This window comes from Camelina sativa, chromosome 17 (assembly GCF_030686135.1).
Source record: "Camelina sativa cultivar CO46 ecotype springtype chromosome 17, ASM3068613v1".
Taxonomy (NCBI): Eukaryota; Viridiplantae; Streptophyta; class Magnoliopsida; order Brassicales; family Brassicaceae; genus Camelina; species Camelina sativa.
The window spans coordinates 2,989,332-2,999,457 of record NC_141896.1 but is presented as its reverse complement, the minus strand read 5'-3'; the positions used below and the strand labels follow the sequence as shown (position 1 = coordinate 2,999,457).

The window sequence follows — 10,126 nt, the reverse complement described above, 5'->3', positions numbered from 1 at the left end:
AAAATTCATTGATTCATTTTTTTAAAAAATGCACATTAAACAAACAAATTACATGACAAAACAAAGGATCCAAATGGAAACCATATAATGATATTTTTATTTTTTTCCACAACCGCTTCATCGAAGAGAAAAAAACAGAGAAGCCTTTAATTCGAACGTGGTTTAAAGTACACACTGATGATGAAATATAATACACTAATGGATCAACAACGCCAGCTCTTGGAACGTGTATTAGTCGGAGAAGAAGATCCAACAACTTTATCAACCAACTTTCTTATTCCCTTTTTCTTCTTCGGTGTTTTCTTCTCAGTCGTCTCGTCTCTCTTCCTCTCTTCTTCAATCTCTTCCTCAAACTGTGAACACAGCTTAAGAACTTGCTCCTCTACATTGTTAAGTCTCTCTAACAAAGTTCCTTTCCGCTCAGTCTCCTCCATGACTTGCTCCATCGAACGGCACTGTACCTTCCCTATGCTCCTTGGTGACGAAAAGTCCACTGACGACGATGGCTGAGTCCCACTAGATGGAGTTGATGGGCTCGAGCTTCTCGGTGAGCTTCCTTTCATCTCCTCTAGCTTCCTCACCATGAAGTCAATACGATCCAATCTTGAAAGGATTGGTTCTTCCACAATAGCCATATTAATACTAACAAACAAACGACAAAACGTTTCCTTTCACAGCTTTGATTGTGTGTGTGTGTCGGAATAGTTAAAAAGACAGTAATGTGTCGAAAGCGAAACTCGTTTTCTCTGTTTAATAGAGAGCAACATGGAGAAACAAGATGTACGCCACATTTAATATTGCAGAGAGGAGTTCATGGAGTCTCACACGTGTTGTAGATAACACGTGGTGGTTCCAGCTCGTCGACACCTCTTCTCTGCCTCATACGTCCAATATTACCCATTCTTCCTTATCTAATCCCAAAAATCTCTTTAGATTATACTGTCGGAAACGGGATAATGTTGTTGGGAGGTTTTTGCATTAAAACCCTTATCTAATCCCGAAAATATATATTTTTCTTCTCAATGCTTTTATATTACAAGATGCATGTGACATGATCTAGTAGGTGAGAATGAGAATTACGTTGTCGTCATATGGGCCAGTAGATCATAATAAAATGGGCCTAGAAGACTCAAATATATAGCCCATATAAGAATCCATTGATTTATTCAGGCAATAAGTGTGGAAACCATACATAGTTACAGAGACTGGTATAGTTCTGAAAAGATTAATTAATGGTGTCGTCGAAGAAACCCAAGGAGAAGAAGGCGAAGAGCGATGCCGTCAATAAAACCGGTGGTGGTCGGAGTAAACGCAGCTCCGGTTCCAGAACAAAGAAGGCATCGAATAAGGTTAACATTGTGAAAAAGGAGGCGGAGATTCACGAGATCTCGGACTCTTCGAGCAGTGACTCCGTGGAAGAAGAAGCAATCAGAAGTGATGCGCCGAAGAAAAGTAATGGCGCCGTTAGCAAAGGCCGTAACGGAAAGAGAGGAGGAGGAGGGAATCCGACGAAGACGAGTAAAAATCGAGAAGAGGACGACGGAGGTGTGGAAGATGCAAAGATGTTTAGGTTTCCGATGAATCGGATTCGGCGGATCATGAGAAGCGACAATTCTGCTCCTCAGATTATGCAGGATGCTGTATTTCTTGTCAACAAAGCCACGGTATTGTTACAATCAATCGTATTTAGTCATATGTTACAGACTGAGGAACTTGATTCCATACATGTTTTTGTGAATTTGGCAAGTATCAATCGTTAATTAGTGTTAATTGCTTCATCTTTATGTGTTTTTATTAAGTGAGTTTAGATGGAAACGAAGTTACTACTTGATTGTCATAGGATTAGCTAGAGAATGTTTCCTTGTGATAGATATTATGGAATCTGGATTGTATGATATAGGTATCTTCATAATTTTGGTAGCTTAACTGAAGATTACGCTTTGGATATCTCGGTATCTTGTGATCGAAACTTGAGAGATGCATGTTTTCATTTTCATGTATTGGAACTCTCAGCATTGCCTTTGTCCCTTTTTGATTTCATGCTGTGTTATACTGTTGTCTGGTTTTTGTGATTGAAGGAAATGTTCATTGAGCGGTTTTCTGAAGAAGCATATGAAAGTTCTGTGCAGGACAAGAAGAAATTCATCCATTACAAACACCTCTGTAAGCTCTAATCTCTCATCCCTGTTTGTTTATTATATCTAGAATCTTGAACTAATGGCTTCTGCACAAGGGGGCCAGTTCAGTCTTAGGAAGAGTTTAGAGATAATGAGTTAATCCGTTGTTATCAGTTGCAATACTAACATAATAGAAGATGAGTATCTTTTTCACCGATTTGTATTTACTCTTTGGCAGCATCCGTAGTGAGTAACGACGAGAGATACGAGTTCCTTGCGGGTATTTTAAAATCCTCCCAAGTACTCTCGTTTATTGTACTCCTTGTAGTCACTGTAACTTAATGTTAACGAGTAAAAAATGTTGAACGCAGATTATGTTCCTGAGAAACTAAAAGCAGATGTCGCCTTGGAGGAATGGGAAAAAGGCATGACAGATGCAGGCTGAAGAAATGAATCCAACCATCGAACTGAATCGTTTGGCTTAAAAAATTTGTGTCCTGGCCTGGGAAAAAGGCATGACAGTTTGGTTCCATCTGCCCCAATATTCACCTTTTCTTAATAGCCCCCTAATGAGATTGCACATATTTGATCTTAGAATGTAATACATTTTTTTTTCTTTGATTGGTACAAGTTTTGTAAGAGTTGTCAGAATTATAATATTTTTCGTTTCGTATTGTCACAATTATTCTTACAAATCAAAATTGTAATATTAGCAAAACAAGATTATTAATCCACCTAGGTCCCTTTTTATTTTTTAATAACCAATTGAAATATTTTCAACTTTTTTTTTTTCACATTTTATTTTTTGAAGATTTTATCCTGTTTTTAAGTGACGATAATAATTGTTTTATATGAGAAAGGTTAGTTAAAAGAGAATTTAAAAAGCAATTTTGTTCTGAGAAATAATTCAAATAAGAATTTGGGGGTATTTGCCAGCGACTGAGAGAGCAGCTCTAAGCCCGCCGGACGATCCCTCAAACCCGATTCCCTCCTCTCTTTGGTTTGTTCGATAAATCGTTTCTTGCCATCATGGATTCTGATGCGAGGAGGAAGACTACAACCACTCAGGGTTCGTCCCCTTCTCCGAAGCCATCCAAGTTCTCTGTGTACCGGAACCCTGCTCTCGCCGCCGCTTCTACCGCCAATAGCCTCCGTCCCTCGAAATCCGTCCTTTTCTTCTTTTTCTTGCTCTCCACCGCTTCCGCTTTCTCTCTAATCTCCTCCTTCGTGGCCGGGTACGTACCAGCTATAGCTTCAGCTTCGTACTGAATTGAGTAAAACATGGCCTCTTAGTTGCATTGAGTTTTTCTCTAGGTTTTGGAATATTTTTTTTTTGAATAATAGGTTTTGGAATATTATCTGCTGGTTAGAGAGATTAATGTAGGACTTGAGTCCTTAGTGTAGTTCCTTCTTGTTTGCTTTCTCTATGATTTAAGATTTGTGTGTTGCTCTTATATCTGGGAACAAGATGATGAAACTCGCTAGTGGTAAGTTCTTATTAGGCATCATTGTTGTTGACTAAGAGTTTGCTTGTTTATATATCATGTTGCTGCAGGGAGAAATGGTTGACCAATGCTTTAACATTTGGAAAATTATCCCAAGAGGCAGCTTGTGAGTTGCATTTTCTCTTGACAGATTTCCTTTTTTTCTTATGTGTTTAGTTTCTTCTTAATGTATATTACCTTATGTTGCAGATGTCACTGTGAAGGCCTGGCAGGGGCTAGTGACTTTGTTTTGTATTGGAGCGGTGTTGGCTTTGTCCAAAGGCATATCTCTGCACAGATCAAAGTTTGCTGCTCGAGCAGAAACTAAATCTTCCTCTAAAGAAACCAAAGATCACTTTTCTCTATCTAATCGTCAGCTTGAACTTCTTGGGGTAAAGAAAAAAGCTGACCAGAGTGTATCAGAATTTCCAAAGAGTCGTCCCGCAGTGAAGCCTTCAGAGTCATTGGAGCCGCTTGTACCAATACATCATCAAACTCTGACTGGCTCAGCGCATAAGTCTTCTGGCGGTGGGAACCAGATGAGTCCATTTAGCACTCCCTCCAAGCAAATGGGTTCACCGTCTTTGTATCTCGTCCCTTCTAGCTCACCAGTTTCTTCTAACCGTGCTTCGTCTGGTCACGATAAAGCTGTTCCTAGTCCTTGGTCTGGTAGACGGAGTTCTGCAAAAGAAATAGCTACAGAGGATCAGCTTGAGCAGCTTTTGGCAGAAATAGATATGAAAATCAATCAGTCCGCTGGGAAGACGCGGACGCCCCCACCAACAGTTGGGAGTTTTGCCATGGCTAGTCCGAGTACAGTTGGTGGTTCAACTGGTGCCTCTGGGACTACTAGGAGTACACCTCTAAGACCTGTCAGGATGTCTCCTGGGGCTCAGAAATTTACGACTCCCCCAAAGAAAGGAGAGGGTGATTTCCCCAACCCAATGTCCTTAGAAGCGGCTATCGAAGGTTTTGGGCACCTAGGTGTCTACCCTCAGATAGAAGACTGGCGTGACCGACTAAGGCAATGGTGTTCCTCAGTTTTGCTCAAACCTCTGCTCAACAAGGTTGAAACCAGTCATATACAGGTTTGTATATTCAAGTCCTTTCTAAATAAACATTGGTCTGCTGATGAGTGAGTTGATGACCACATTCGAATCAGATGCAGAAGGAGAATTTCATGTTTCTTTATGTTGCTGTAACTTTTGTCATTTGTGCAGGTAATGCAAACAGCATTAAAGCTAGGTCTAAATGTTACAGTAAGTCAAGTTGGAAGTGATTTGCCAACAAATGGAACAGCTACGACAGCTTTACCAGTTGATCGAACAAAGACGTGGCAGCCATCTTACTCTCTTGATGAAGATGCTATTCTTCATCAATTACGCGCTAACCTTGTACAGGCTATCGATGCTTCCATGCGTAAGTAAACTTTCCTACAGCTTCTAGAGTGATGTGGTCCGCAAGTTTGTCCTTGCTAAGTTGAAGTACTGTTCTGTTCTTTTGAACATAATATTCAACTTAATATTTGATGTTTCTCAATAACATTACTGAATTCAGAAATGCTGGAATTGATTGGAGATCTGAGAGTAATAATGATATCATGTCTGCAAAATGTTTGGGTCTACATATGGTTGCTAATTCTTTCTTCTGGCATCTGCAGAAAAGCTGCGTACAGAGAACCAGCAGTTCCAGCAACGACAACAGCAACAGCAAGCAGCACTAATCCCCGTCATGCAGGAATGCGTTGATGCTATAACTGAACATCAGAGGCTTCAGGGCTTAATGAAAGGAGAGTGGGTCAAGGGCCTACTTCCGCGCAGCAGCATTCCAGCAGATTACACAGTGCAAAGAATCCGGGGTATCAAACTTTCAAAAGAAAATCCATTTCAAGTTTTAGTCAATTTATCGTGACTCTTATATAACTCTTGGCTTTTGGCAGAGCTCGCGGAAGGAACTTGTGTAAAAAACTATGAATACAATGGAAGGGCAGATACACGTGAGAGAAACAAGAAATGGAGCCTGGAGCCTCCAACCGATTCTCATCTGCTTCTGTACTTGTTCTGTGCCTTCTTGGAACATCCAAAATGGATGTTACATCTGGACCCCAGCTCTTATACCGGGACTCAGGCGAGCAAGAACCCGTTATTCATAGGGGTTCTTCCCCCAAAAGAGAGATTCCCAGAGAAATACATCGCAGTGGTGTCGGGTGTACCTTCGACGCTCCATCCTGGTGCATGTGTTCTTGCTGTTGACAAGCAAAGCCCCCCAACGTTTGCCTTGTACTGGGATAAGAAAGTGCAGTTTACTCTTCAGGTAATGATGAATATAAGTGTATTTTTTATAACTTGTAAGGAACAGCCACATATTCAAAAGGTGTGAAATGGGTCTTTTGGTTTGTGATAAACTTGTTTGGAAATGGAACAGGGAAGAACAGCGCTATGGGACTCTATGTTACTGATTTGCCACAGAATCAAGGTGGGATACGGAGGTGTTGTTCGCGGGATGAGTCTCGGTTCTTCAGCCCTTAACATCCTCCAAGTTGTTGATTCAGAAATTGACGATTAAAGGAACTTTTGCTTGTGACAGTGGAGGTGCAATGTTAGGAAACGCCATCTCATTTTGCCATTGTTAGACGAAAGTAGTGAGATTAGTTCTCTTTGGGTAGCCAGCTTATTCTTGTGATAAGTAAATATTGAGGATGCTTTCTTTTAACCACTCTAAAAATCAGTCGGTGGACAACATACACTGTTCATCAGAAAACATATGAACTGAATTTTTTTGTGAGCAGATCGATACATCATCTCAGCCAGGGTTACTAGTAATGTTAGATTAGTTTTTACATTCCACTGAATATGAAATTTCAAAAGCAAGAACCTTTGTCTGCAGCTGGCCAGCTGCTATTAAAACGAACATACAACACAAACTTGTAAGGAATCTCCACTACGTACACGTGTCTTGCTTGTCTGACTGACTGTAATTAAAATGGAAAGTTGGAAACTGAAAATTTTAGCAAAACAGTATGGCTCGAAATACCAACGGTATGTTCCTCCATTGTGCTGGACCGGATCAATGGATACCGAATTTTGAAGCCATGCCTATCTAACTAACAGTAGAAGTCACAACAGCATAAGCAAACTGAAAACTGAAGGGAATGTATCAGGTTCTAATAATCACCGACTAGTTGTATCACAGATTCACAGTTCCTTGTCTTCAAGCTGTGCTTTTTCTGCTGCCTTTTCCGTTTCCTCTATAACAAACGCCCGGAGCGATTCAACATCTCTTTTACCTGAGTTTATAAATGCATGTATAGAAAAAGAAAGATCAGCATATAGTATCACTCAACTATAGGATTAAAAAAGGTCAAAATATTCATGTGCTTGTGTGTGCACAACCACGGAACGCATGTAAAAGCAAGTTTTTACCTTGGTATTTTGTAACTTCCTCTCCATTGTAAAATAGCTTAAATGTTGGATAAGAGTGAATCTCAACTTTGGTGCAAACAGATCTGCTAGTACCACAATCTACTTCACCAATCTCAATCTCAGCGTCTCCTTCCATTGCTTTCCCCAATTCTTCCCACAAATTCCCCAATTTCTTGCTGTCATTCAGATCCATTTTTATCAGCAAAGTGATAAACAAGCCAAATTAATTACGTATCATTCTCACAAAACAAGAACCACTAACCAATGCTTACACCAAGGAACACAGAATTTTACAAACCATGCAGTATCTTTCTCCTTCACCTGAACCAATAAACATAGAGAGAGTTAACATCCCGTTCTGTGTCTAAACTATGGCTGCACATGCTACACCAAGAGATGCAACCATCTGAAGTTGATTTATGTTATTTGACAGGGCTAGCTTTACAAATTGATCTAATTTTAAAAATCCAAAAACAATACCAAACCATAGATAGGGAATTTGCATCTATGAGAATGCTCCATATAGAGAAAGTAAAAATAGAAACATCTCTTAAAACATTTGAATCCCTGGTAGCTACTAGACCAGTCAAAGTAAGCTAGTCATTCAAACAAAACTAAACAGAAATGGATGTCTCAACTAACTGAGATAGATCAGAAATAACCCTTGTGAGCAAAATACAGATGCCGCTAAACCTAACCTGATTCCAGTGAGTTCACAAAAATGAAAATAAACATAGGATATAGCAAAAGAAGGGATTCAGATCCTAACTTTGACTTCTGCTTTAATTAAGTCAATCGGAATAAAAAGGAGAAGTATAATCAAGGGAGCAACAAGCCGAGCACCGAGCGTCATCGTAGCAAACCAGTTTTACTAGGTCACCAGTTATGGAACTTCTCTTCCAATCTCGATACTGCAAAATAATTGCATTTATCAACCACACTATTTCGAAACATAAGGTCAACTATATATACTTGAAGATGGCATAGATTTCTAGAAAACTAGGGTAACATGTATGATTCAAAAGCCTCAAAACTGCACTTACTAATCATCAGCAATCTTTCCCCATCTGATCGAATATAAGGGAATATGCAATCAGAAAATATCATATGATATACGAAACAAAACCACCCCCCAATAGACATAAAAGAATATATGATTTTGCACCTGATTGATAACAGCAGAAGAATTTCAAAACCGATTCTCAATGAGATAAAAATTTAGTCCTGAACAGATATCAAGTGTAAAAATAAGTGGACTTGGAAGCGTTGAAACAACAAAATTACAAAAGGATCAATGCACAATGGCACTAAATAAAAGGGAGCATACGAAACACCTATATAGCCAGACACACAAAAAGAATAAGAAACAACCTATCTTTAACCAGATTTTTGTTGTTGCAAACCCAAAGACTGAACCTTTCAAAACCTTAAGGCTTTATTAATTAATTACTAGCAAAAGCAATTTCTCCCAGAACAAAAAAAAAAAACCGAGTAATGGATCCGATGATATTCCAAAGAAGCTCAGAAGTAAAGATCTAAAACTAAAACGAATGAACTGAAGCGAGATTCATTGAAGGGGATCAGATAAAAAAAATTAAGTAGGGAGATGAATCTTAGATGTGTATGAATCGAATCGCTTACCTTGTGCAAAAACCAATACCGAACAGAGCAGAAGAGAGAGAGAGAGAGAGGTCAAAGGATGTTTTTTTCTTACTCGTAACGAAGTAACTAACTATATAAGCCCAATAGTTTAGGCCCAATATACTTATTTCATGTCTGTTTTTTTTGTTTTTGGGTAAAAGAGTCTGCCATAGCCATCTTCTTAAACATTCAGCGTTAATCTGCAAAGACCGGCGCCGATAATGAATAAAGGCGGTGGTTCTGGTGGCGGAATGGCCGGATCCGGTGGAGGAAGTGGACCGACGGCAGCTGCTGCGGCGGCGGCATTACAGAAGCAAAAGGCCTTGTTACAGAGAGTAGAATCTGACATCACATCTGTTGTCGATAACTTCACGCAAATCGTCAATGTCGCAAGGGTGAGTATAAAAGTGGTTTCTTTCGAGTAATCTCTTGTGGAGTGAATAGATCTCTCGCTCTTTAAGATTTACTGTTTTACTGAGGTGAGACCACATCTTTGGTTTCGTTTTTTTTTTTTTGGGGGGTAGGTAAGTGATCCGCCGATGAAGAACTCGCAGGAATCATTCATGATGGAGATGCGAGCTTCTAGAATGGTAAAAATTTACTACTTTTAATCCATCCAATTCGAAAAATGATTTCTTTATAGCAATCTAAAGGTTTTTGAAACTCACAAGTTAGCCCAACTGTTTTGAATCTCTCTGTTACGTCTTTCGAATGGTTTGTTTTTTTGTTTGTAGCGCCTTATGTTGGGTTCAAAAGTTCACATATTTGTACTCTTTTTGTTTCACTCATGATTCTCCTTTGTTCAAAAAGTTTACTTTGTTTAACTTATGTGATCTCTTTTAGGCATATATGTATCAGGGTTTCATCTCATGGGGGAACATTCACTAATGAGTCTCACAAGTTTTGTTTTATTAGTTGTTTCAACTTGGTGGTTTATTTTTGCTAGCTTATGGTGGCAGGTTCAAGCAGCTGATTCTATATTGAAACTAGTATCGGAACTGAAGCAAACCGCTATATTTTCTGGATTTGCATCACTAAACGATCATGTAGAACAAAGAATTGAAGAGTTTGATCAAGAGGCCGAGAATACAAATCGGTTGTTGGCTAGAATAGCCGATGATGCATCTGCCAGTCTTAAAGAGCTGGAGTCACACTATTACTCTTCTGCTCAGAGATTGGATATATAGACATCTGAGTATTTAAAATGGCAGGAGGAGCCAGCAGCAGTCTATCTAGACCAGTTAACAGATAAAATAATTGGTTCATAAAACAGAGGAAACAGAGGACAAACGAGCGTTTTGGACAATCCTTTCCCCATTGATTACATTTCCTTCACTGTTGTATGTATAATCTACGGTTCTCAGTTGTCATAGCTTTCAATGTGATGAACAAACGTTTGATGTTTTCACCAATTTGTCAGTGATTTTTGTGTTGTGTATCATCCTTTTGATTTTTTTTTGTT

At 39.3% G+C, this 10,126-nt stretch overlaps 5 protein-coding genes across 9 annotated transcripts; 3 read left to right on the top strand and 2 right to left on the bottom strand.

Annotated features, from left to right (window-relative positions):
- Positions 1–53: 53 nt before the first annotated feature.
- LOC104754977 (uncharacterized) lies at positions 54–875 on the bottom strand. The gene has a single exon (XM_010477279.3). The coding sequence runs from the start codon at positions 633–635 to the stop codon at positions 204–206; it is 432 nt and encodes a 143-aa protein (XP_010475581.1). The 5' UTR covers positions 636–875; the 3' UTR covers positions 54–203.
- Positions 876–941: 66 nt separating this feature from the next.
- LOC104754976 (DNA polymerase II subunit B3-1) lies at positions 942–2,851 on the top strand. The gene is made up of 4 exons (XM_010477278.3): positions 942–1,664; positions 2,079–2,163; positions 2,356–2,397; positions 2,489–2,851. The coding sequence occupies exons 1-4, from the start codon at positions 1,233–1,235 to the stop codon at positions 2,560–2,562; spliced, it is 633 nt and encodes a 210-aa protein (XP_010475580.1). The 5' UTR covers positions 942–1,232; the 3' UTR covers positions 2,563–2,851.
- A 61-nt stretch (positions 2,852–2,912) lies between these two features.
- Positions 2,913–6,388, top strand: LOC104754974 (uncharacterized). Its single transcript, XM_010477274.3, has 7 exons — positions 2,913–3,352; positions 3,673–3,728; positions 3,812–4,689; positions 4,822–5,020; positions 5,262–5,459; positions 5,541–5,914; positions 6,026–6,388. The coding sequence occupies exons 1-7, from the start codon at positions 3,147–3,149 to the stop codon at positions 6,164–6,166; spliced, it is 2,052 nt and encodes a 683-aa protein (XP_010475576.2). The 5' UTR covers positions 2,913–3,146; the 3' UTR covers positions 6,167–6,388.
- On the bottom strand, positions 6,350–8,790 carry LOC104754975 (protein disulfide-isomerase 5-1). 5 transcript variants are annotated; one of them, XM_087494763.1, is made up of 7 exons: positions 8,665–8,695; positions 8,189–8,247; positions 8,067–8,090; positions 7,793–7,934; positions 7,286–7,344; positions 7,024–7,199; positions 6,350–6,887 (listed from the first exon to the last, which is right to left on the bottom strand). In XM_087494763.1, exons 4-7 carry the CDS (start codon positions 7,874–7,876, stop codon positions 6,796–6,798), a joined length of 411 nt encoding a protein of 136 aa, XP_087350889.1. In that variant the 5' UTR covers positions 7,877–7,934; positions 8,067–8,090; positions 8,189–8,247; positions 8,665–8,695; the 3' UTR covers positions 6,350–6,795. The 5 variants fall into 5 exon arrangements, with proteins under 5 accessions (XP_087350889.1, XP_010475578.2, XP_087350888.1 ...); XM_010477276.3 differs by lacking the exon at positions 8,067–8,090 and having other exon boundaries at positions 8,665–8,750; XM_087494762.1 differs by lacking the exons at positions 8,067–8,090; positions 8,665–8,695 and adding an exon at positions 8,395–8,653.
- A 67-nt stretch (positions 8,791–8,857) lies between these two features.
- On the top strand, positions 8,858–10,105 carry LOC104754973 (mediator of RNA polymerase II transcription subunit 22a). The gene is made up of 3 exons (XM_010477273.3): positions 8,858–9,059; positions 9,189–9,254; positions 9,624–10,105. Exons 1-3 carry the CDS (start codon positions 8,886–8,888, stop codon positions 9,849–9,851), a joined length of 468 nt encoding a protein of 155 aa, XP_010475575.1. The 5' UTR covers positions 8,858–8,885; the 3' UTR covers positions 9,852–10,105.
- The last annotated feature ends 21 nt before the right edge of the window (positions 10,106–10,126 follow it).

Bases quoted from the DNA above. Each gene is read 5' to 3' on its own strand.
- LOC104754974 (XM_010477274.3), top strand. From the start codon at position 3,147: ATGGATTCTGATGCGAGGAGGAAGACTACAACCACTCAGGGTTCGTCC. The intron at 4,690-4,821 runs GTTTGTATATTC...TCATTTGTGCAG, and splicing joins TTGAAACCAGTCATATACAG to GTAATGCAAACAGCATTAAA. The intron at 5,915-6,025 runs GTAATGATGAAT...GAAATGGAACAG, and splicing joins AAGTGCAGTTTACTCTTCAG to GGAAGAACAGCGCTATGGGA.
- LOC104754976 (XM_010477278.3), top strand. From the start codon at position 1,233: ATGGTGTCGTCGAAGAAACCCAAGGAGAAGAAGGCGAAGAGCGATGCC. The intron at 1,665-2,078 runs GTATTGTTACAA...TTGTGATTGAAG, and splicing joins TTCTTGTCAACAAAGCCACG to GAAATGTTCATTGAGCGGTT. The intron at 2,164-2,355 runs GTAAGCTCTAAT...ACTCTTTGGCAG, and splicing joins CATCCATTACAAACACCTCT to CATCCGTAGTGAGTAACGAC.
- LOC104754975 (XM_010477275.3), bottom strand. From the start codon at position 7,876: ATGACGCTCGGTGCTCGGCTTGTTGCTCCCTTGATTATACTTCTCCTT. The intron at 7,345-7,792 runs GTTAGGATCTGA...TTATTGGTTCAG, and splicing joins TAATTAAAGCAGAAGTCAAA to GTGAAGGAGAAAGATACTGC. The intron at 6,888-7,023 runs GTAAAAACTTGC...TTATAAACTCAG, and splicing joins GGAAGTTACAAAATACCAAG to GTAAAAGAGATGTTGAATCG.
- LOC104754977 (XM_010477279.3), bottom strand. From the start codon at position 635: ATGGCTATTGTGGAAGAACCAATCCTTTCAAGATTGGATCGTATTGAC.
- LOC104754973 (XM_010477273.3), top strand. From the start codon at position 8,886: ATGAATAAAGGCGGTGGTTCTGGTGGCGGAATGGCCGGATCCGGTGGA. The intron at 9,060-9,188 runs GTGAGTATAAAA...TTTGGGGGGTAG, and splicing joins AAATCGTCAATGTCGCAAGG to GTAAGTGATCCGCCGATGAA. The intron at 9,255-9,623 runs GTAAAAATTTAC...TTATGGTGGCAG, and splicing joins AGATGCGAGCTTCTAGAATG to GTTCAAGCAGCTGATTCTAT.